Genomic DNA, 23,054 nt, shown 5'->3' with positions numbered 1-23,054 from the left:
ATGGGCAGCCAGTGGAGTTGCTGTAGGAATGGAAGAGAGACCATTCTAGGCGGCATATTAGTAATCAAGCGCGCCGCCGTGTTTTGTACGACCTGTAGTCTATTTAGTAAAGATTCGTTGGCAGCATCCAAAAGCGCATTGCAATATTCCAGGCGACTAATAACCAGTGCCTGGACTAAGGTTTTGCGTACCGCCAGCGGAAGGAGGGAGAAGACTCTGTGTAGCAAGCGTAACACATAGAAGCAAGTCCTGAAGGTCGCCCCCACTTGGTCTTGCATAAACAGTGTCTGATCTAAGTAAACACCCAAGCTTTTTACCACCGTCTTAGGTACAGGGGCAGTTCCCAAGTCCGCTAGCCACCAAGCTTTGGACCAAAATCTCTTGGCATTACTGAACAACATAATCTCCGTTTTATCAGCATTTAGCTGGAGGTAGTTGTCCGTCATCCACGTGGAGATCACTTTCATGCCCTCTGAGACACTGGATATTGTGGTTGGAGAATTATTATTGAAGGATAACAGCAGTTGGGTATCATCCGCATAGGAAACAGGGATGAAGGATGAAGAACCACATGATATTGTTATATGAAACAGTCTGGTGATATGCAATCTGTACCTGATGCGAGCTGGCATGGGATGGAGAATTGGGGGCCCTTTTTTCTTTTTCTGTGTTACTTGAACCCCTCTGCCCAAACAGTTATAACATAAAGGCACTCTGCATGTTTTTACTTTTTTGTTGTTGTCCTTTTGGGCCTTTTCTCCAATAGATTTTGGCAGGTTTGACCTCTTGTAATTAGTCAGAGCAACACTGCAAGGTTTGATAGTTATCACACAAATTGGAATTCCGATCTTGCACAGGGATCACAATTTTAGACCCAGATTGTAACCATGGCCTTGATATGGATAAAAAACTCCAAATCCCATGCTCTTGGTCATGGTATATGGCAATGATGACAAAGTCAGATTTAGTGCATGGTCATAAATTTCTATTAGTAGACCTGCATGAAATTTAATCTGCTCAGAATACCTACAATGTTGGCATTAACTATTGCTATCTTCCTGCATTCTTACGTCAGTAAGAGTGTGAAGCAGGGACGTGAATCAGAAAGGTACAGGAGGTGTTCAAATATTTGTAGATATGCAATTACTTTGAAAACATTCCCGGATAATATTAATATGGAATGCACAGATCTTTTAGAAGTAATGAGGAGCAATAAAAAAAAATCCCTATTAATGGTTTTTTATTATTTATATCTGACCTACTAAAGATGATCTCAATAGTACTGCCCGCAAATGGTCTGGGAAACTTGGGGCTGTGATATCTGCTACTGGTATTGAGAATGCATAGCTTTCAAGTGATCTAATCTAGAGCTTTAACAGTTTAAAATTGTAAACCATTTGTATTCTACACCCTATAATCTGTATCAATGGATATTTAGAACAGATTCAGATTGCCCATGTTGTGGGTACCCAAATGCAGATGATCTTCATAAGTTTGTGTTTTTTTCAGAATCTGCATGACTTCTTGACAAACATAACTTGGAAATTGTTGCAATATTTAACCATATTCTGGTTTTAACCATATAATATGTTGGGTTCCTCAGATTTTCTTCCATTGTCTTTATAGCCATTACCTTAGCAAGATCATGTATTGCACAGGATTGGCTTTACCCCACAGCTGCAAATATGGAAAAAAGGTGTAATCTGTGTTTTGTACTGGTTAGAACTTTGGATCGTTACTACTTTTAGTAAAGGCTGTGCCTGCAGTCGGAGATTCTTTCCACAGTGAGGCCCGCTCGATCTAATATCCAGATAATTGGTATACTCTCAAATGGTCTTTATTGATTGTTTCTTAATGATTTTATTTGATTTATTGTCTTATATAGCGCTTGAATCCCCCTCTGGAGGGTATCTTAGCGCTCGGGATATGCAGCAGGAGAAACGGCAGTGGGCTAGACTGAGAACAGAGCAGTTTTCAGAATTGTCCTGAATTTCCAACGGTCCGGACATTGCCTTAAGGCAAGAGGGAGTTAATTCCATATGAGTGGGACATGGTAAGAGAAAGACTTGCCTCCAGTTCTTGCCTTTTTTATTCTGGGCATTATGAGGAGCGATTTGGGGCTTGAGCGCAGAGCGATTTTTTTTTTGGGCCACTTTATTTTTCCATTGTCTTCAGTATATACTGTAATGTATTTAAATTAAATCTTTAGTTATGCATGTATTGTGGGCTATGGGAGATTTGTACAATAACAATTATTTTTGTGTGTCTATGCCCCTTTTCTCTCTCTCAATAAAAAAAGGAACAGAAGGCCATGGTTTATATTTTTATTGCGTGAGATTAGTGGGATGAGTGCTTGAGTCAATGGTGCACACAGGCATTCAGGAACTAACATCTGTTAATTGCAGGTCCCCTCTAGATTGCACCCTCCCATTTGGTTCCGGTGCACAATAATGAACAATAAAGCAGCATTTACCACCCTCAGCAGAGCCTCTTAATTACTGTCAATACCTCGAGCCAACAGTTGCCACATCTTAATACAATCTTAGCATCTATTTAGGTTTTAGGTTTTTGGCTAGTCTTTGAAGTGAGATGCCACAGTTATCAGAAATAAATTTGAAATGTATGCTCCTTGTCACTTGTAATAAGGAAAATGACAAGGGTTAGTCCCTATGACTGGACAGTTGATTCATAGTGACTCCTATTCTACTGTGAATTGTTCTTTTTACTGTTGAAAACCATGTTATGGTGTTTACTTATTAGTAGGCAGCTACTTAAATTGGCTGGGGCAGGTGCTCTATGCCATAAATGCCTCCAACAGTTGTGCGCCTAATAAAAACAATCCATTAAATCATTATATATTAATCTGACTTAACTTGATACAATTAATACTGATAATATCATATAGTACAATATGTAGATTTCCGCAGACTTCCTTTCTCAATGCAGTGTCATAATACCATGTTTTGAAAGCTTTGTAGAACTCTGATGCAATTAATAAAGTGCTGTGTTTCAGTGAATTATCCGTGTCAGTTATAACCGGTCATTTGACATTGTTTTCCTAGTCTCCCCGTCTATGTTTTCCTCCCCCCCCCCCCCGTGTTTCTTTGACTCAAATGATGCAGCTATGTTACATGTAACCCGCTGATCCTAACGTGATTTATTGTTTCTACTGATGTATCTATGTAACCTGTAACTCCGATACCTTTGGGTCCAGCCAGCGCTATATAAAAATGTTCAAATAAATAAATAAATAGTGTTCCTTAATTTCATGGCTACTATCAGAAAATGAGATACAAATCAGGAAGTCAAATGATTAGTTAATTTCAGAAAGTATAGAAAAAGTTGGTCTACAATTTTTGTTATGTTTTGTTATTAACTAGCCGTCAAACAGGCACAATAAATCTTCCTTTAATTTATAAATAATATCTCATGCATAGGCATCAAAACCGAAATGTTATCAAAGGTACCTCGGTTAAGTTCAGAAACGTCCGAACACATAGAGATTGACTGAAAATGTTAGACCAGTCCCACCTAAAGCAAATGTCAATGACAGAACACTGTGAAGGTCTCTCAACTTTCTTTCTTGATTGCTTGAAGAAAGGGCGACATCGGCTGGTACCTAGTGGATATCCTCCCTTAGTATACATGTAGTAGGTTTCCTTAAGAGAGTCTCCCTTAGAAGGAAATGACCACAAATGTCAGAAAAAAATCTTCTTTGACAATATGGAAAACACTTGATTGAAGATGATAAATATCTCAGGAGTTGATAAGAAAGCTCCTATAGCGACAGGTTTGTGGGACTGAGTACGAGTCTGGCGATCAGACTCACTGTGGTGATGGCCTGTCTGCCATATTATGACTTGAAAAGTCGTTGCAGCGGAGGACCATCGGCTGCACCAGTGAACAGTCGTTCCCAGGCAGTGGGGGAGATGCGCCACAATGCAACATGATCAGGGGGTCTAACACAGTCCTGCTGAGTATATTACAAGTTCCTGCACCGCCAGCCATTTCATGGCAGGAGAACCACCATGAAAAGGTTGGCTGGAGGTGCAGGAACAAAGGGCCCCCCGCAATGGGGATACATTCAGGAGGTGACAAGCTGTGCCCGCTGTCTTTATACCCCCAAAGTTCCAGCACGGCATGGACATCTCCGCCCATGCCGTGCTGGAACTTTTTTGCCATTCCCATTGCGGTGCCTGTTTTCTAGGCACCACCATGGAAAAGTAGAAGGACTGTTTGCTGTACACGAGTTCAACTCGTAATACGGCGGCCGGTCCTCGCGTGGGTTTGGAGCAGCTGTGCCGGCAGGTAACTGGCGCAACTGTGACAAACTCGTAATCAGGCCCTAAGCAACAAATACTACAATAATTGATATCAAAGCCATGCATGCGCTGTAATGGGTCAATCTCTAGAAGAATCATCTTTCTAGTAGAGTTGTAAAATAGAATTATAAAAAGATCTGTTTTGCCAACTAACTTAAAGATTGATGAATATTTTGAGCATTTTTATTCTTTTCCAGAGAGAGAATAACCCGCCAGCATATAGTCTTGAACAAGACATTGCCATTACTTCACTTTGCCAAATCGGAGATGATAGCAGTCAGAAAAGAGGTGCTTTACATTTTTGAAAACTGGGCAACAATGAAAAGGAAACTTGTTGTTGAAGTTGAAGATGCAGCCAAAGCAGCAATAACAGGTGGGTCATCAGGCTGTTTCTAGTGTGATGCAAGCCTATTTTTTTTTACCTTACTTTTAATTTTGATATAAACTCATACCCTTTTAGTTCTTAGCGATCCTCATCTTCAGCCATTTTACAGACCTGTACATTTCTTTTTTCCCAAAGCAGCAAACACCTATCACATACTCCTCCACTGAAACCCCTCCTACACCTCATAGATGCTTTTATCTGCAGGTCTTATTAACAAAGCACATTTTGCATGCATAGCCTATTTTGGGATATGAGGATTACTTTACTGACCTCATAATCCCAAATTTTCTCTCTGGCTTTGTTTCATGAATCCTGCTCCTTTACCATGCACCTTCTTCTTCTGTCTTCTGGCCTGGTTTCTGCTTCTATTTTGCCTCACTGCTCATTTCATCAGTAGCGGCTGGCGCATAATAACAGTCGAGGGGTGGGGTTAGGGTGGGGGTGGTAAGGGTAGAGTGGGGTGGTGAGCACGGGACAAAATAAAATTGGAAAAAAATACTTACCTCTTTTGCCATCTGTGTTTTTCCTCTGCTTCTCTGGGAGTCCTGATACCTGGAAGCATCCAGGCTTCCCACAGCCAATCACAACACTGATTGGCTCCTTGGCTCCCTTAAGCCAATAACAACGCTGCAATGCAGTGCTGTGATTGGTCTGAGTGCCATGGATCGGCGCTCTGATGGGGACTGGGGGCCATTGTATGTGTAGTGCAGCCTGGTGGGGAGCTTACACAGTGCACATGACTGTTTGACTGGGCCAACACAGCCTGCCAAACAGTCATGCACACTTGGAGTGTACAAACCACTCCCCCCCTTGTGCCTCCAGCCCCTCCCCGCCCTAACCTAGCCCCGAACCTGAGAAAAATAAAATGATAATAACTAAGGGGCTCATTACGATGACAGGCAGACCTGAGTCCACCCGCCATCGTTGCAGTGGTTGGGACCGCCTGCCTGTATGGCGGCGGTCCTGAACTTGCAATTACGATGCGACTGCCACTGTGGCGGTTGCATAGTGCATGTTTACCATTGCGGCGGGTGCTGCTCGCTGCAGCACCTGCCACAATTGTAAAAATGCATGTTTTGCATTTGCCTGCACTGCGTGGCAGGCACCATGTGGTACCCCCCCCAGTGGATCAATACCTCCCCCCAAGACAAGGGGGCCCACAACGGGCCCCCAATCCCTGCCAGCCTTTCCATGGCAGTTTCCCCGCCATGGAAAGGCTGGCTGAAGCCAGCATTGTGATCTGGCGGACGGTGCCTGCTAGGCACCGCCACCATTCACCTCCATCTATCCGCTCCGCCAGGCAATCATAACGATTGTCTGTGGCGAAAGCATGGCGGGCAGTCTTTGCACCCGCCACGCTTGCGCAACGATTCCCCTTGCCATCGTAATGTGGCGGAGGGACATTGCCAGTCAGATGGCGAAGGGCCCGCCACCGCATTGCTTGTGGTGGCGGGCCTTTCGACATCATAATGAGCCCCTAAGTTATTATCGTATTCTTTTTCCTGTACAAAGAGCAGTGGGTTGGCGCTCCTCCGCCTTAGCAGAGGAGCCGCCCCTGCATTTAATCTAAAGCGAACACCAAAAAAAAGAGGTAAAATCTCCTTTTTAAACGTAGCCAGGCTTCATTGCGGGAAAAGGGCTACTTTCAAAGGAATCCGGACTGCATTAAAAAAAGTTGACTCTATTGAAATACGATCCCAGGTCCGGTGACCGCTGACCTCAGCAGGCAACCATCGTTGTGATGGCATTTAATCGTACAATTTGCGACCTGCCTCATCAATTTTCATAAGGTAGTTCGATTTCCGACCCACTACAATTCGGAGTTTTAACAACCAACCTATTAGTGCATATGTTGGATGGTAAGAATCCTTAATGGCCACAAAAATGCTGGTCACAGTTTGCTACAGTATTTTGCAACCTTGTATTCATACATCTTGCCCTAGGTGTAATAGTTTGCATGAAATTCTTTTTATGAGAAGAAAAATAAACCAGCTCATTGCAACAGTGAATACAACCTTTTATAAGGAAACTGATTGTGCAACACCTTAGTTCATGGTTTTTTCTGTGTTTTAAATGCTCATACTTTTTTGCTGCCCCTTTTGGGCTTGTCACTCAGGCTGAGAACTTTGTATCGAAGTTTGGCTGTGGGTTGAACTGGTGGCAGATTGACAATCTATACATGAGAAACACATATTTTAGATTGAAAAAGAACATGTTAAAAGGATGTTCCTTCCAGGAAAAAAGGTAAAACACATGTCAATCAATCAGGGTTCTTGTAGAGTGCGAATAATCACCCGTAACAATCCCATGACGCTGGGGGTAGGGGGACATGGGGGGTATTCTGCAGTTCAGTCGAAGAGGCAGGTCTTGAGGTCTTCCTGAATTGAGGCAGTGACTGTGATTACTTTAGATGCAGAGGAAGGGCGTTCCAGGTCTTTGCAGCAAGTAAGGAGGAGGATCTTCCTCCAGCCGAGGTCTTGCAGCTCCATGAGATAGTGGCCCAGGCCAGATGGGTGGAGCGAAGATGTCTGGTCAGTGTGTCGAAGGAGAGGCGGTGGTTGCGGTATTCGGGTCCGGTGTTGTGGACGGCTTTGTAGGCATGCGTGAGGAGCTTGAAGGTGATTCTTTTGTTGATCAGAAGCCAGTGGAGGTCACTCAGGTGACTGGCGATGTGGCTTTGGCGGGGGATGTCCAGGATAAGTCTGGCAGAGGCGTTCTGAATGCCTTGCAGTTTCTTTTTGAGTTTTTAGCTTTTGCTCAGGTATTTCCCCTGGGTTTGCATCTCTGCTTTAAAGATTTTTATGTACAGGGTCTTTTATTTCCAGATGAGTTAGCATCGGTAAGCATCTGAACTTGCTCTTCAGCCTTTTATTCCAGGTCTGTTAGTAAAATCAGACTTTATCCTGAAAAAAATCACTTGTCTTAATTTATGACGTCCCTCCCTTGTACGAACTGAGATTGATTATGATATCACACTGCTGACATGTGTCAGCAGATTTCACCTGGTACCATTGAAGGCTGTTGTTCATGCACTGTGGTTAGACTCAGGAACTCAAAGTTTTGACCTCATTACTTCAGTTCCAGTTACCATTGACCAGCTTCTCATTACAGCTAGGAGTATATTTAAGTTGGGCTGTATTGTATATACAATCTTTCATCCTGTAATACTGCAATAATTGGCCAAAATTGACCATTTCAGGTGCATTCTGTTTCCCTCGGAGGATAGACTAGGGCCCTGATTTAGAACTCGGTGGATGGGTTACTCTATCAAAACAGCGACGGATATCCCGTCCGCCGAAATCTAAATCCCAATATATTCCATGGGATTTATATTTCGAAGGACGGAATATCTGTCACCGTTGTGACCAAGTAAGCTGTCTGCCAAGTTCTAAATCAGGTCCTAGGTCTTTCTTACAATAAAAACTAGCCATTCACAGGGAGCAATGGAACTCCCTCCCATCCACCCACACAGCCTTCTATCAGACAGAATACCTTTGCAGTTTTCAGAAAGGAGGACTCCCAATGACCATGATTTAATCTGTTCCTGATGCAGGAACTAGGCCCAGCTACACAACTGGGGTATTGTATTGTCAGGATAAATGGAGATACACTGGTTGGGCAGAAATTTGTAGATTTCTGCAAATTCCGGAACTTTACGTCACAGGTGTGTAAGAAAATGTGCAAGTTTAGGCACATTTTGAGGTTTGGAGGGCATTGTGGGTAAGAAAACATTGCAGGAACCATGCAAGGTACACCACCCTGGACTCCTCTAGGTGTCCAGTTTTCAGAAATGTCTGGGTTTGGTAGGTCTCCCTGGGTAGCTGCCGAACCCAGGCCCAAATACTACAGCTACCTGCGTTGCCACATCAGGTCATTTTTAATAGGAAAATTTGATCTCTCCGCATTGTGTTTTAGTTCCTTTTCTGTCATCGGTGCTATGCCGACCCACCCAATTGAGGTACCATTTTCATGGGGAGACGTGGGAGCTTTGGATGGTAGGACATTTGTGGGTCCTTGCAGTTTCCAGTATATTTACTAACCCTGGGCGGAGCTGGCGCAGTAGTACTCTGTGGAATTTCACAGAGTTACTACAAAACGCAGTGAAATTCCACGCAGTACTGTGGTTGGCGGAGTCACATACCATCCCCGTATCCCTCCGCACCCCCCTGCTAAATCCGTGGCCTGCCCTTCTGCTAAAACCCCTGGCCCCCTGCAGCCCTCCTGCTAAACCCCCCATCCCCCAGCCCCCCCTCCTCCCGCATAGTGTAAGGCCTGCACTGCAGTAGTGCTGGCCAGGAAACTTACCTTGGTTTCTTCCTAGTCCCGAGGTGTCCTGCTCCTGCGGTTCCACTTGTCTTCCGCTGCGCTGCTCTGCCGCTCTGGAATGAATTAACAGGAAACCAGGAAGAACTGCAGTGCAAAGCCAGCCCAGCCATCGCCCCCCATCTCCGGAAAGCGATCAACATCTCCTTCGAGACGGCAACCTTCCCGGAGAGCTGGAAGCACGCCGAGATCAACGCCTTACTGAAGAAACCCAAGGCAGACCCCAAGGACCTCAAGAATTTCCGGCCCATCTCCCTGCTCCCGTTCCCGGTGAAAGCTGTAGAGAAAATCATCAACAGACAACTGATCCGATACCTCGAAGACAACAGCATCCTGGACCCATCCCAGTCCGGCTTCCGAAGCAACCACAGCACCGAAACTGCCCTCATCGCCGCCACCGACGACATCAGGACCCTGATGGACAAAGGAGAAACAGCTGCCCTCATCCTTCTGGACCTTTCAGCCGCCTTCGACACGGTCTGCCACCGCACCCTAACAGCCCGCCTCCACGACGCCGGAATCCAAGAGGAGGCCCTGGCCTGGACCACATCCTTCCTCTCCGGCAGAACCCAGAGCATCCGCCTCCCACCCTTCCACTCCAAGACCACCAAGATCATCTGCGGCGTACCAGAAGGATCCTCTCTCAGCCCGACACTGTTCAATATCTACATGGCTCCACTCGCCCAAGTCGCCCGACTGCACAACCTCAACATCATCTCCTACGCCGACGACACCCAGCTGATCATCTCCCTCACCGAAAACCCTCTCACCGCCAAAGCCAACCTCCACAGGGGAATGAAGGCCATCGCCGAATGGATGAAGGAGAGTAGGCTGAAACTGAATTCTGACAAGACGGAGGTCCTCATCCTCGGCTCCACCCCCTCAGCCTGGGACGACTCCTGGTGGCCTACCTCGCTGGGAACAGCCCCAGCACCCACCGACCACGCTCGCAACCTGGGGGTCATCCTCGACTCCACCCTCTCCATGACCAAGCAGGTCAACGCCATCTCCACATCCTGCTTCAACACCCTCCGAATGCTCCGCAGGATCTTCAAGTGGATCCCCTCCGAAACGAGAAAAACCATCACCCAGGCCCTCGTCACCAGCAGGCTGGACTACGGAAAGGCCCTCTGCGTAGGAGCAACAACCAAACTCCTAAGACGGCTGCAACGCATCCAGAACGCCGCGGCACGACTGGTCCTCGACATTCCCCGACGCAGCCAAATCACCTCCCACCTGAGAGACCTACACTGGCCCCCGTCAACAAGAGGATAACCTTCAAACTACTCATCCACGCACACAAAGCCCTACACAACGCCGGACCAGCATACCTCAACAGACGACTCAGCTTCTACACCCCCACCCGCAGCCTCCGCTCAGCCAGCCTCGCCACGGTCCCACGCATCCAGAAAACGACCGCCGGCGGCAGATCCTTCTCCCACCTCGCCGCCAAGACCTGGAACACCCTCCCCACCAACCTACGACAGACCCAAGACCTGCTGGCCTTCAGAAGACTACTCAAGACCTGGCTTTTCGATCAGTAGCAGCTCCCCCCCCCAGCGCCTTGAGACCCTCACGGGTATGTAGTGCGCTTTACAAATTCCTTGATTGATTGATTGAGTACGCATGTTGTACTGCGTGAAGGCGCAGTGCTCCATGCACACTGCAGTTTTTCCTGGTTTCCTGTTAATTAAGTCAACTAGAGCGGCAGAGCAGCGCAGCCCAAGGCAAGTGGAGCCACAGGAGCAGGACACCAAAGGTAAATGCTACTCCATTCCGCTGCGATTGAGGAGTTTTGGGAAACTTTTGCACTTGAGTTTTAAAACTCTGCAAACATCTGTGGCGGAGCGGAATTATCCACCCAGCCTTAATATTTACTCACAAAAAATATGAAGCAAATGTGTTTTTAGCCAATGTTTGAGGTTTGCAAGGGCTTCTGGGTAATAAAAGCGTGTGGGATCTTTGTGAAGAATACTGCCCTGGAGTCCCATGGTGTCTAGTTTACAAAAATATTTAGGGTTGGTATGTTTTCCCTAGAGACAATGTACACCCTGGCAGTGAAAGTCCGAAAAGACAAGTATTACAACACATACTACTATTGTTAATAAGCTAATTATAATTTCAGAATATTGAATCTGAGACTCACAGCTCATGAGCTGTAAAGTCACGACAAGGCACCAACTACATTACAAGTCATTCACATGCTTTTCAGGTGATACACACAGAAAACCATTCCCGCTGCCAGCTGTGGGCCCAACAAGTTAAAACACTCACACCAACAAATGGCACCATTCAAGGTCCTTTCACTTTCATGCGCCCTTAGGACTGACAGACCAATCATGTCTCCAATCACCGAGACATCAACCAACTTCCAAAGAAAAGTCTCTACACACACACACAGCCAGTCAACCGCCACTACACACAAATAGATACTGCAAGTCAACCCCCACTACACACACACACATATCGCCAGTCAACTGCCACTACAAACACACACCGCCAGTCAATCATCAAGATGCACACACACCACCTCTACTCAAACCGCCAATCAACTGCACTATTCACACACCACCAATCAGCCTCCACTATGCACACACCGTGAATTAACCACCACTACATATAGTTCCAGCCGAACACAAGCACACGCAAACACCGGCAGCCAACCACCACTCAGTTGTCACAATGTAGCTCCACGCCACTTTAATTTTTAAAACACTCACAGAATGAACAGATCGCACACACAAAGCAGATACAGAAGGAAACAACAAACATTCAGCTCAAGATGGCACGTTAATTTCACTTTTTTTCCTAAATAACCCACCTGTTGGTAGAAGATGAAAATCCAACTTTGTCTGCATGCACAACAGGTGTTACTAAACACATCAAACAATTGGCAACCTGGTGCAAAACATAAAATATAAAGCAAAAGAGACCATAGTGTCAGTTTGTTTTTTGTTTTTTTAATTTTATATAGGGTGAACTTGACCCGAAGGTATCAGGTATCAGAGCGTTTTACATAAGCAAAATGCGTCACACAAGGACACGTTCATTTTTGTTAGGCACAGGAAGATTAAGTGATTTGCACAGCATCACAGGATGTTGAGCGTCACCCCGCTCCCCTGATTTGAGATCGACTGCCCTAGCCGTTATGCTACATCCTCTCCCCCAGTTGCCTATTACTCTCATGGTTACTCCTAATACTTGATTTGCTTATTGTGAGAAATCGGGTTACTGGTTGAGGGAGTGAAACCCTACTAAAGCAATAACCACAATCCTTGTCAGGGTGAAGTCACAAGTAAACCCCAAATTAACATGTGCTTAACCCTCTGGTAGCTTGGCAGAAAAAGCAGTCAGGCTTAACTTAGAGGCAATGTGTCAAGTATTTATGCAACACTTCAAACAGTAATAAAGTGAAACACAACACACAAAATATTCCACACCAATTTATAAATATAGAGTAAAATGTAATAAATATTTTAAACCCCAAACAACAAAAATCCAACCAGTAGAACCATAGTTATGCAACTTTAAAGATTCGAGTAAAAGTAGCAGCACAAAGTGCCAACTGTAGTTATTTGGTCACACCGGACCAGGACAAATGCAGGTTGACCACAATGACACAGTTAGGCCAGCTGATCAGAGTACCTTAAATCTTGGCTGCGGAGCTATGCAAGTCCTGAGTTGAGGATGCCTCATGCAGCAGCGGTTCCAAGGAGCTGCAAGACTGTGATGCGTGGTCTTGCGTTGTCGTCGAAAATGCTGTTGATGAGTAGCTTGCGATGCAAAGTCGTGCATTGAAGATGAGTCCCGATGGTTGGTTCCGAAGAGGATGCGGGCATTGCAATGCGGAGTCCTGCGTCATCATCAAGGATGCCGTCAATGAGGGGCTTGCAATGTGAAGACCTGCATCAAGGATGCATCGCACAGTGACAGTTCCTGGAGGCTGCGAGCATTGATGCAAAGTACTGTGCCAGAGATGCGTTATGCAGGTGTTCCAATGCAGGGTTTGGCGAGACAATGCTTTGCACAGCAGCTCCGATACAGGGTTTTCGGAAGGTGATGTCACAATGAGTTGGTTCTGCTGGCACCAAAATTGGACTGGCATAGCATCTTCAGGCCCACTTTCAAGGGTCCTGGACTGGGATGGCACCACTTGGGAGGACAGGAGTCCAGATGCTGGGTTAAAGATGGATGAAGCCTGTCTTTCCCTGAGGCTTCTGAAGAGGAGCTAGCCTGGCTGATGAGGAGCGTTACAGCGAAACCAGTCCCAAGATGCTTGTTTCCAGTCCAGGGAAGACCTGGCTTGGCAGTTCAGGCTGGACTGTTCCCATGAGGAACAGGGTCAAGACTGATTTGCATATGGCTAGGTCTGAACTTGGGTGCCGAAGTGATCTAAAGAACGATGATAGATTCAACCTAGATCTGTGACTGGAGGTGAGTGTCTGAAAAGTTTCATTGCTCTGTCTATCGTCTCCTTGTGTTTGCTTTGTTTGCCCTAAGTTGGCAGGGTATGCCCAGACGTGGGTCCTTTGTTCACTTTGCCACTGGTTTTAAGCTAGCCTGGCTGATGAGGGGTGTTACCCTGAAACCGGTCCCAGGATGCTTGTTTCCGGTCCAGTGATGACATGGCTTGGCAGTTCGGGCTGTACTGTTCCCATAAGGCACAGGGTCAAGACTGATTTGCATATAGCTGTGTCTGAACTGCGGTGGCAAAGTGAGCTAAAGAATGATGATGGATTTAACCCAGATCTGTGACTAGGGGTGAGTGTCTGAAAAGTTTCAGCACTTTGTCCATCATCTCCCTGTGTTTGCTTCTGAAGAGGAGCCTGGTTAGCTAGCACTTGACTCACTCTGGTGGCCCTGGGCTGAAGATGCAGATTCTTCTTCAGGCAGGAGTGCAGCAGGACAGCAGAATGGCAGTCCTTCATGCAGCAAAGCAGCACAGTATTCCATATTCTGAGTCTTCCACAGGTCTAGATGTGTAATGAAGAGTTGGGGTCTAAGGTCTAATAATTATACCTCGTGCCTACTTTGAAGTAGGAGAAGTTTCTGGAGGCTTCCACCCCCCTGAGGGGGGTCCTAGGATACTTTTTTCTGGTCTAGGGAGGACCTGGTCTGCCAGTTTGAGCTGGACGGTTCCCATGGGGAGCAGGGCCAAGCCTGATTTTCATATGGCTGTGTCCCAACTAGTATAGCGTGGTGAGCAAAAAACAAATGGATTTAGGCCCAGATCTCTGTACTTAGTATTTGACATTGTTCAGCATTCTGTCCATCATTTGGGTTTTTTCCAACTTTTTAATAGTGGAATTTTCTGAATTGTAACTTAAAATCTGACTTTAATATTAAACAAGCATTGGCATAGCCAATAGGTCTCGCCTTTGGGACCTTATAAGTGTTTAGCCATGCAACAGTTAATGTTGTTGCAGTAAGAATATTGTGCTGCATAACTAAATACTTATAAGGTCCCAAAGGCAAGACCTATTGGCTATGCCAATGCTTGTTTCTTTTTCTGGTCTCCTCTTTATTCCCATATGTCACCCGATGTCCCCTTCGCTCTGGTAGCAGCAGATAGACGACCACAGCAGCTTATTCTTTGTGAGCCAAGCAAGCTTCATGCCTGCCTCTGGCCAGATGGCTGGCTCTGACCCGTCCCTGGTCTCTTGGGAATAGCGAACTAAAGTAGAGCCAGGCTCAGCTTCACAGGTCCTTCCCTTTCCTTCCCTTTTAAATGACAAAACCTGTTAAACACAGAACAGCTTTGTCCATGAAATCTAAAAAAGTGTTTTTTCTTAGCAAACAATGTACAAATCTGCATCTCATTGAAGACTTGTAATCTCTGTCAAAGTTTATTGGGTGTCCAAATCCTCTTTGTTTTGCTAATCTTCACTACAGTCATTGTTATTGCCTAGGCTCCCAATCCTAGGTGCTTTGTACAGGAATTTTAGATTCTTTTAAAGTTTTCATGTTGTATGGATTATTTTAAGTTGCACCACCGCACATTTATTGAATGTCAGTGTATTTGAATCCTTGCCAGACGAGAGGATGTAGGGGAGAGAGTGTGAGGGATGACAGACAGGAGGAGAGAAAGCGACAGACGAGAGGGTGAAAGGAAGAGAGAAGGAGGGGCGACATACAGGAGGAGAGAAAGTGACAGACGAGAGGATGTAGGGGAGAGAGAGTGAGAAGCGACAGACAGGAGGAGAGGAGATAAAAGTGACAGACGAGAGGAGAGAAAGCGACAGACGAAAGGATAAAGGGAAGAGTGAGAGATGGAGGGGTTTCGAGAGGAGAGGCAAGAACAAGTGAGATAGGGAGGCTGACATGCAGGAGGCAGAGGACGGAAAGTGAGCAAGGAGAGGGTGGCTGCGCCGCAGGCTGGGAGAACGTACCCAGGTGAAGAGCCCACGGGGTGGGCTTTGTGGGACTGGGGGAGTCCGGGGAGGAGGAGGGAATCCCCCGCATCTGCTTCTCTATTTCCAGACACAATCGCGGGGTAATTTGCGAATACTGGCACATGCCGTGTGGAAGGAAGTACCACAGCCGCTCGGGGGTGGGGCGTGTGGGCGAAGAGTGGGGAAGAGTGAGAGTGAAAGGGATAAAGTAGGAGAGAACAAAGTGGGCAGACGTAAGAAACAGGTATATATTTCATTATTTTTTTCTAATTCCAGTATATTTTATGCACTTAACTAAAAATAAATGTTATTGGTTCAATAAAAAAAGACTCACTTAGAGACTGTGGGAGAAAGGTAGGAAAAAAGAGACAAATGAAGGACAAAGAAAAGGGGGAAGAAAGCGACCTAAAAGGAGGAAAATAAATGTAAAAATACGAAGACAACTATGACAGAGAAGTTAGAAGTAGATGGGGGCACTAGGGGTGAATAGGGAGTGGGTAGTAGAAAGCTGGAAAGGGCGAGGTATGGTACAGAGACGGAGGGAAAAAGAACAGAAAGAGGCCACTAAAAGAGACGCCACCGAGGATCGGAAAGAGACAAAAAAGGGAGATACAGATAAAGGGGCCACACCAGCAAGTTCAAACACACAACAGCTGATGTTTAAATAAAAAATAGACAAGGGGCGAAAAGAAGATGAAAGGGAGAGACTCAGAATGTGAAACAAAGAAAGCAGACCTCAAAAAGAGAGCGGAGGGACAGAGAAAGAAAAGATAGAGATGAAGGGAGAAGAAGGGAAGAGGAGAGACAACGGTGGCGGAGAGTGAGAGGCAGACACACACAGGGAGGTGGCGCGGGAGAAAGAGGGAGTGAGAAGGACAACCAGGGAGTGAGATAAAACTGTGGGAGTCTGCGATAGTGATGGAGAAACAAAGACATCCCCAAAGAAAACAAGCAACAAAAAAGACGCGCGGCCGTGAGACGCGCTCTGTGGTGGGGGAGGGGGAGGAGCATTGAGGCGCAAAAGTGAAAGCAGGCTGGCTGGCGAGTGGTGTGCGATGTGCGCGCACCATGACGAGAGAGGAAAGCCATATGGCGCCTCTGCTCGTCATTGTGCGCGTAACCGCACGTCCGTCGCCAGTGCATGCGCCAGTGGGCTGAAGCGCTTCCCCAAACGGATTGCATGGCGGCATGATGCACGTGATTGTGTGCGTGCTCACCATGCAATCCACTTTTGGGAGCACTTTTGGGAGCCCCTTACTAGAGTCTTGCATAGCGATTGCTACGCAATAGCTAGGCGAGACCTAAAAAAGACTTTTAATTGCAATTCTTTGACACCAGACACAACCTGTCCACTTGCTCTCAATTGAAAGTTATCACTTATTAAGTGTAAGTCCTGAAATTGCCAACACTCTGCATCCCAGCCATTCATTTTGTGAGAAACTAGCAGAATTTCTTAAAGGTAAAGCAGAGGCAATATATGAAGAATTTGATTCAAGCTGCTCTGTGTCATAAGCTCTGAGATTACCGCCTTAATCGTTAAAAATAACGAGCCCTGAATCTTTCAACTTCTGACTTTTGAGGGCTAAAATTAATTGGACACACTAACTCAGGAGCCCCCACAGACCCCGGCCTGCCTACATTTTTACACGACATAGCTGAATCGGTAGCTACAGCTCTCACCTCTCTCTTAAACAAAATTATTAATGCTGGTAACTTCCTTATGGAATGGAAAAAAACTTCCAATCGTCCACTGCTAAAAAAAGCCCTCCCTCAACCGTAATGAGGAAAAATCTCATCCCATCTCTTGCCTACCTATGCCAGTGAAGATCCTTGAGTAGCTTCTAAATATCACTCTCTCAGAGTATTTAGATAAAAACGAGGACCTGGACAGAGCACAGTTTGGCTTCAAAACCAGTTACAGCACTGAGTTGGCTCTGGTTGTTGTCTCCAAAGAGATAAGACACCTCATGGATTATAGAGGGAGGGCTGCAGTGATCCTTCTTGACCTATCCGCATCCTTCGACACCGTGAACCATGCAGTCCTGATGGAGTGCCTAGCAGAAATTGGAATTGCTGGAGTGCCTCTTGATTTCCTCACCTCATTTTTAACTAGTAGAGAGCAGTCTGGGGCTGTCGGAGAGTTTATTTTAAAATCTTTCTCCTTGCCTGGTGGTGTACCTCAGGGGTCATCATTGAACCCAACACTTTTCAATACATATGTAGCTCCCTTAGCCAAGTTCATCCATTCCCTTGGTTTTGCTATAGTGTCCTATGACGACAACACTCAAATTGTAGTGTTGATCTCTAGTAATGTTGATGAGGTCGCTGATTGCTTTAATAGATGCATGTGTGCAGTTGTCAGCTGGATGAGTGGTAACTGCTTCAAGTTGAACTAGATAAAAACAGAGGTTCTCCTTTTTGGGATGCAAACCTCCTTTTAGAATCAATCTTGGTGGCCCCAGACTCTGGGTCTTCCCCCTATGCCAGTACCCAAAGTCAGGAATTTAGGGGTGATGTTTCTATTTTAACCTTTCGTTCACTGACGAGATCAATATATTGACCTCATCTTGCTTTTTTCTGTTGAGAACTTTGAGGAGAGTTTTGCCTTTTGTTCCTTTTGACTTACAGAAATCAGTTATCATTGAGTTGGTGTTATTGAGATTGGATTGCTGCATTGCCCTTTACTTGGGCATACATCAATGTTCTCTAAGTAGACTTCAGATACTGCAGAATGCAGCTGCCCATCTCCTTAACCCCTTCGCTGCTAGGCCTTTTCCCCTCCTTTGCTAAGCCTTTTTTGGGCTATTTGGGGTAGTGCGCGCTTAGGCCCCTGTAACTTTTTTACCACATTAGGTGTCCACGCCAAATTTGCGTCCTTTTCTTCCAACATCATGGGGATTCTAAAGGTACCAAGGGTTTGCGGATTCTCCTAGAGGGTTCACAGAAATTATTCAAAATACAGCAACATTTAGTTTTTTTTGTGAAAAATGGGAAAAACTGGCTGCAAATGAAAGCGTCTGGGTTTTTCTCTGCAAATGGTATCAAAAAAGGGTTTGTGGGGCTGAAATCACCATTTCTCCAGCTTTTAGGGAATGACAGATTTTTGTCAGAATTCCAACATTTTTTACACAGTTTTGGCATTTTTCTGGGACATACCCTATTTTTGCTATTTTTTGTGCTTCCAACCTCCTTCCAGTTAATGGTAGAAATGGGTACAAATGCAATAATGGATCCTGGAAAGCTATACATTTGTAAAAAGTAGACGAAATTCTGAATTCAGCAAGGGGTCATTTGTGTAGATCCATCAAGTTTTCTTTATAGAAACTAACAGTTAAATATAGGAAAAATTGAAAATTAGTTGAAAAAGCAGCCTTTTGTGTCAACGTTTTCACCTGTAACTTCTTCTAATTATGACATCTCTTTGAAAGCAATGTACCGTTACATCCGCTGGACCTTCCTGGTTGTGTGGATATATAGGACTTGTAGGTTCACCAAGAGCCCAACGAACCCAGAGTAAAAAACTGAGCAGCATTTTGTAATGGTTTTTATTATGTTCCGGGTATATAGCAATTATTGTGGGATAATGTATACATGGAAAATCGGTATGAAAGACACCTATGTATTTCTGAAATGGGAAAAAATTACAGAGTGTAGAAACAGTGCATATTTGCACATTTTCGAAATTGGGAATACTCATACTAGCATGAGAATTATTGATCATTTTTCAAAATGACTTTTTTTTTACACAATGTTTTTCATTTGGAATGGAGAAATGCATCAAAAATCAGTAGGTAATAACAGTTGCTTTACAAATCTGAACCACTCTAAGTCTCCCGATAAAAATGGTACCTCACTTGTGTGGGTAGGCATAGTGCCCACGACAGGAAGTGGCTCAAAACCTAACGTGAACACACCACATTTTCACAATGAAAATTTACACATTTTTTGCGAAGAGTCTAGCTGTAGTTTTTGAACCCTAGCTCTGCCGTCACCTAGGGAAACCTAGCAAACCTATACATTTTTGAAAAGTAGACACCCAGGGGAATCCAGGATGGGGTGACTTGACTGCCTCCCACCATGATCTGTTACCCAGAATCCCTTGCAATCCTAAAAATTGGCAAAAAAACCACTTTTTCCCCACATTTCTGTGATGGAAAGCTCTGGAATCTGTGTGGATCCACAAATTTCCACCCACCCCGTGTTCCCCAAAGTCCTACGAGAAAAATGGTACATCACTTTTTCCCCACATTTCTGTGGTGGAAAGTGCTGGAATCTGTGTAGATCCATAAATTTCCACCACCCCATGGCGCCCAAAGTCCTACGAGAAAAATGGTACCTCACTTTTGCTGGTTGGCCTACTGTCCACGACAGGAAATTGCACAAAATGCAATGTGGTCACACCTCAATTTCGTAGTGAAAATTGACCCTTTTTTGGCAAAGTGACTAGCTGTAGTTTTTTAACCCTAGCTCTGCCGGCACCTAGGGAAACCTAGCAAACCTATATATTTTTGAAAACTAGACACCCAGGGGAATCCAGGATGGGGTGACTTGAGTGCCTCCCATCAGTGTCTGTTACCCAGAATCCCTTGCAAACCTAAAAAATTGACAAAAAAACACTTTTTCCCCACATTTCTGTGATGGAAAGCTCTGGAATCTGCGTGGATCCACAAATTTCCACCCACCCCGTGTTCCCCAAAGTCCTACGAGAAAAATGGTACATCACTTGTGCAGGTCGGCCTAGTGCCCGCGACAGGAAACGGCGCAAAACACAATGTGGTCACACCTCAATTTTGCAGAGAAAAATGACCCTTTTTTGGCAAAGTGACTAGCTGTAGTTTTTGAACCCTAGCTCTGCCGGCACCTAGGTAAACCACGCAAACCTATATATTTTTGAAAACTAGACACCCAGGGGAATCCAGGATGGGGTGACTTGAGTGCCTCCCACCAGGGTCTGTTACCCAGAATCCCTTGCAAACCTAAAAAATTGACAAAAAAAACACTTTTTCCCCACATTTCTGTGATGGAAAGTTCTGGAATCTGCGTGGATCCCCAAATTTCCACCCACCCCGTGTTCCCCAGAGTCCTACGAGAAAAATGGTACATCACTTGTGCGGGTCGGCCTAGTGCCCGCGACAGGAAACGGTGCAAAACGCAACGTGGTCACACCTCAATTTTGCAGTGAAAAATGACCCTTTTTTGGCAAAGTGCATAGCTGTAGTTTTTGAACCCTAACTCTGCCGGCACATAGGGAAACCTACCAAATCCATACATTTCTGAAAACTAGACACCCGGGGGCTTCCAGGGAGGTATGGCTGGCGTGGATCCCCCAACGTTTCCTTACCCAGAATCCCCTGCAAACCTCAATTTTAGCTGAAAAAATCACTTTTTTCACACATTTTGGTGTGGGAAAGTTGTGGCATCACCGGGCTCACACAAATTTACCACCACCCAGCGTTTCCCCAGGTCTCCCGGTAAAAATGGTGCCTCACTTGTGTGGGAGGCCCAAGTACCCGCGGCAGGCAAGGGCCCAAAACGTAGTGAGGCGACATCAAAATGGCCTATCGCAAAACCACCTGGTTTTGCAAGGGGGGTCACCTGGGTTTTTGGCCCGGTGCTCGGCGGCCATCTAGGGAAACCTACCAAACCCATACATTTCTGAAAACTAGACACCCGGTGGCTTCCAGGGAGGTATGGCTTGCGTGGATCCCCCAACGTTTCCTTACCGAGAATCCCCTGCAAACCTCAATTTGAGCTGAAAAAATCACTTGTTTCACACATTTTGGTGTGGGAAAGTTGTGGCATCACCGGGCTCACACAAATTTCCCACCACCCAGCGTTCCCCCAGGTCTCCCGGTAAAAATGGTGCCTCACTTGTGTGGGAGGCTCAAGTACCCGTGGCAGGCAAGGGTCCAAAACGTAGTGAGGCAACTTCAAAATGGCCTATCGCAAAACCACCTGGTTTTGCAAGGGGGTTCACTTGAGTTTTTGGCCCGGTGCTCGGCGGCCATCTAGGGAAACCTACCAAACCCATACATTTCTGAAAACTAGACACCCGGCGGCTTCCAGGGAGGTATGGCTTGCGTGGATCCCCCAACTTTTCCTTACCCAGAATCCCCTGCAAACCTCAATTTTAGCTGAAAAAATCACTTTTTTCACACATTTTGGTGTGGGAAAGTTGTGGCATCTCCGGGCTCACACAAATTTACCACCACCCAGCGTTCCCCCAGGTCTCCCGGTAAAAATGGTGCCTCACTTGTGTGGGAGGCCCAAGTACCCGCGGCAGGCAAGGGCCCAAACATTTTTTGGATAGGCAATGTTGATTTCGCCTCACAACGTTTTGAGCCCTTGCCTGCCCCGGGTACTTGGGCCTCCCACACAAGTGAGGCACCATTTTTACCGGGAGACCTGGGGGAACGCTGGGTGGTGGAAAATTTGTGTGAGCCTGGTGATGCCACAACTTTCCCACACCAAAATGTGTGAAAAAAGTGGTTTTTCCAGCTAAAATTGAGGTTTGCAGGGGATTCTGGGTAAGGAAACGTTGGGGGATCCACGCAAGCCATACCTCCCTGGAAGCCGCCAGGTGTCTAGTTTTCAGAAATGTATGGGTTTGGTAGGTTTCTCTAGATGGCCGCCGAGCACCGGGCCAAAAACCCAAGTGATCCCCCTTGCAAAACCAGATTGTTTAGACATAACTGTTGCTTTGTTCCTACAGCGTGAGAATTTTGGAACAATATTGCAATGAAAATTTGGCAGACATTTTGAGGTTTGCAGGACATTGGGGATAAAAAAACTTTTTGAATTCACAAGAGAGACAAAACCATGAACTCCCATGGGTTTTTGACAATATCTACAGTTGGTGGGTTATTCTTACATGGAAAGTACACCTTGGCAGAGAAACTAAAGACAAATATTCCTGCACAACCATCTATTCCTCAAACACACACACATACTGGTTGGATTTGGCACGAGGGCAAGTCATGGTTCAGTGTATTAAATTTTATTAACAAGAGATTTCACAAAAATGAAATGCACTGTCAATAATTAAATGCACAAAAAAACCAAACCAATGACTCGCAGCTCGTGAGCTGTAAAGCCACGTCAAGGCACCAACCACTTTACAGGCCATTCACACACCTTTCATACGTGACACAAACAAGACCAATCACACCACCAGGCACAAAAGCAACACATTACAAAATTCACAAAAAGGGACAAGGTACACCCTGCTTCAGAAAAACAAATATTACTGCACAGCCATCTAATCCTCAAGCACACACACATACTGGTTGGATTTGGCACGAGGGTGAGTGATGGTTCAGTAGATACAATTGTATTAGCAAGTGATTTCACAAAAATGAAATGCACTGTTAATAATTGAAAGGGCGAGAAACTAAACTATTGACTCACAGCTCGTGAGCTGTAAAGCCACGACAAGGCACCAACCTCTTTACAGGCCATTCATACACCTTTTATACGTGTGAGACATACAAAACCATTCACACTGCCAGCCGCGGGCCCATCACATAAGAAAACTCACACCAGCACACAGCGTCATTCAAGGGCCCATCACTTTCACACGCCCACAATCCTGACACAGCAACTACACAGGCTGATGGATTGCGTGGAGTGGCA

At 45.7% G+C, this 23,054-nt stretch overlaps 1 protein-coding gene across 3 annotated transcripts in view; it reads left to right on the top strand.

Moving 5' to 3' along the window:
* The window catches only part of LEKR1 (leucine, glutamate and lysine rich 1), a 775,178-nt gene that overhangs the window by 401,955 nt on the left and 350,169 nt on the right, over positions 1-23,054 (top strand). For all 3 annotated transcript variants that reach the window (XM_085634762.1, XM_085634761.1, XM_085634764.1), the window contains one exon: positions 4,520-4,695. In XM_085634762.1, the coding sequence (XP_085490888.1) occupies positions 4,520-4,695 (176 nt within the window). The remainder of the gene's footprint in view (positions 1-4,519; positions 4,696-23,054) is intronic.

The sequence above is a fragment of the Triturus cristatus genome, chromosome 11, assembly GCF_964204655.1.
Source record: "Triturus cristatus chromosome 11, aTriCri1.1, whole genome shotgun sequence".
Classification (NCBI taxonomy): domain Eukaryota; kingdom Metazoa; phylum Chordata; class Amphibia; order Caudata; family Salamandridae; genus Triturus; species Triturus cristatus.
The sequence above is the reverse complement of the archived record's forward strand: the minus strand, read 5'-3'. Positions and strand labels throughout refer to the sequence as shown.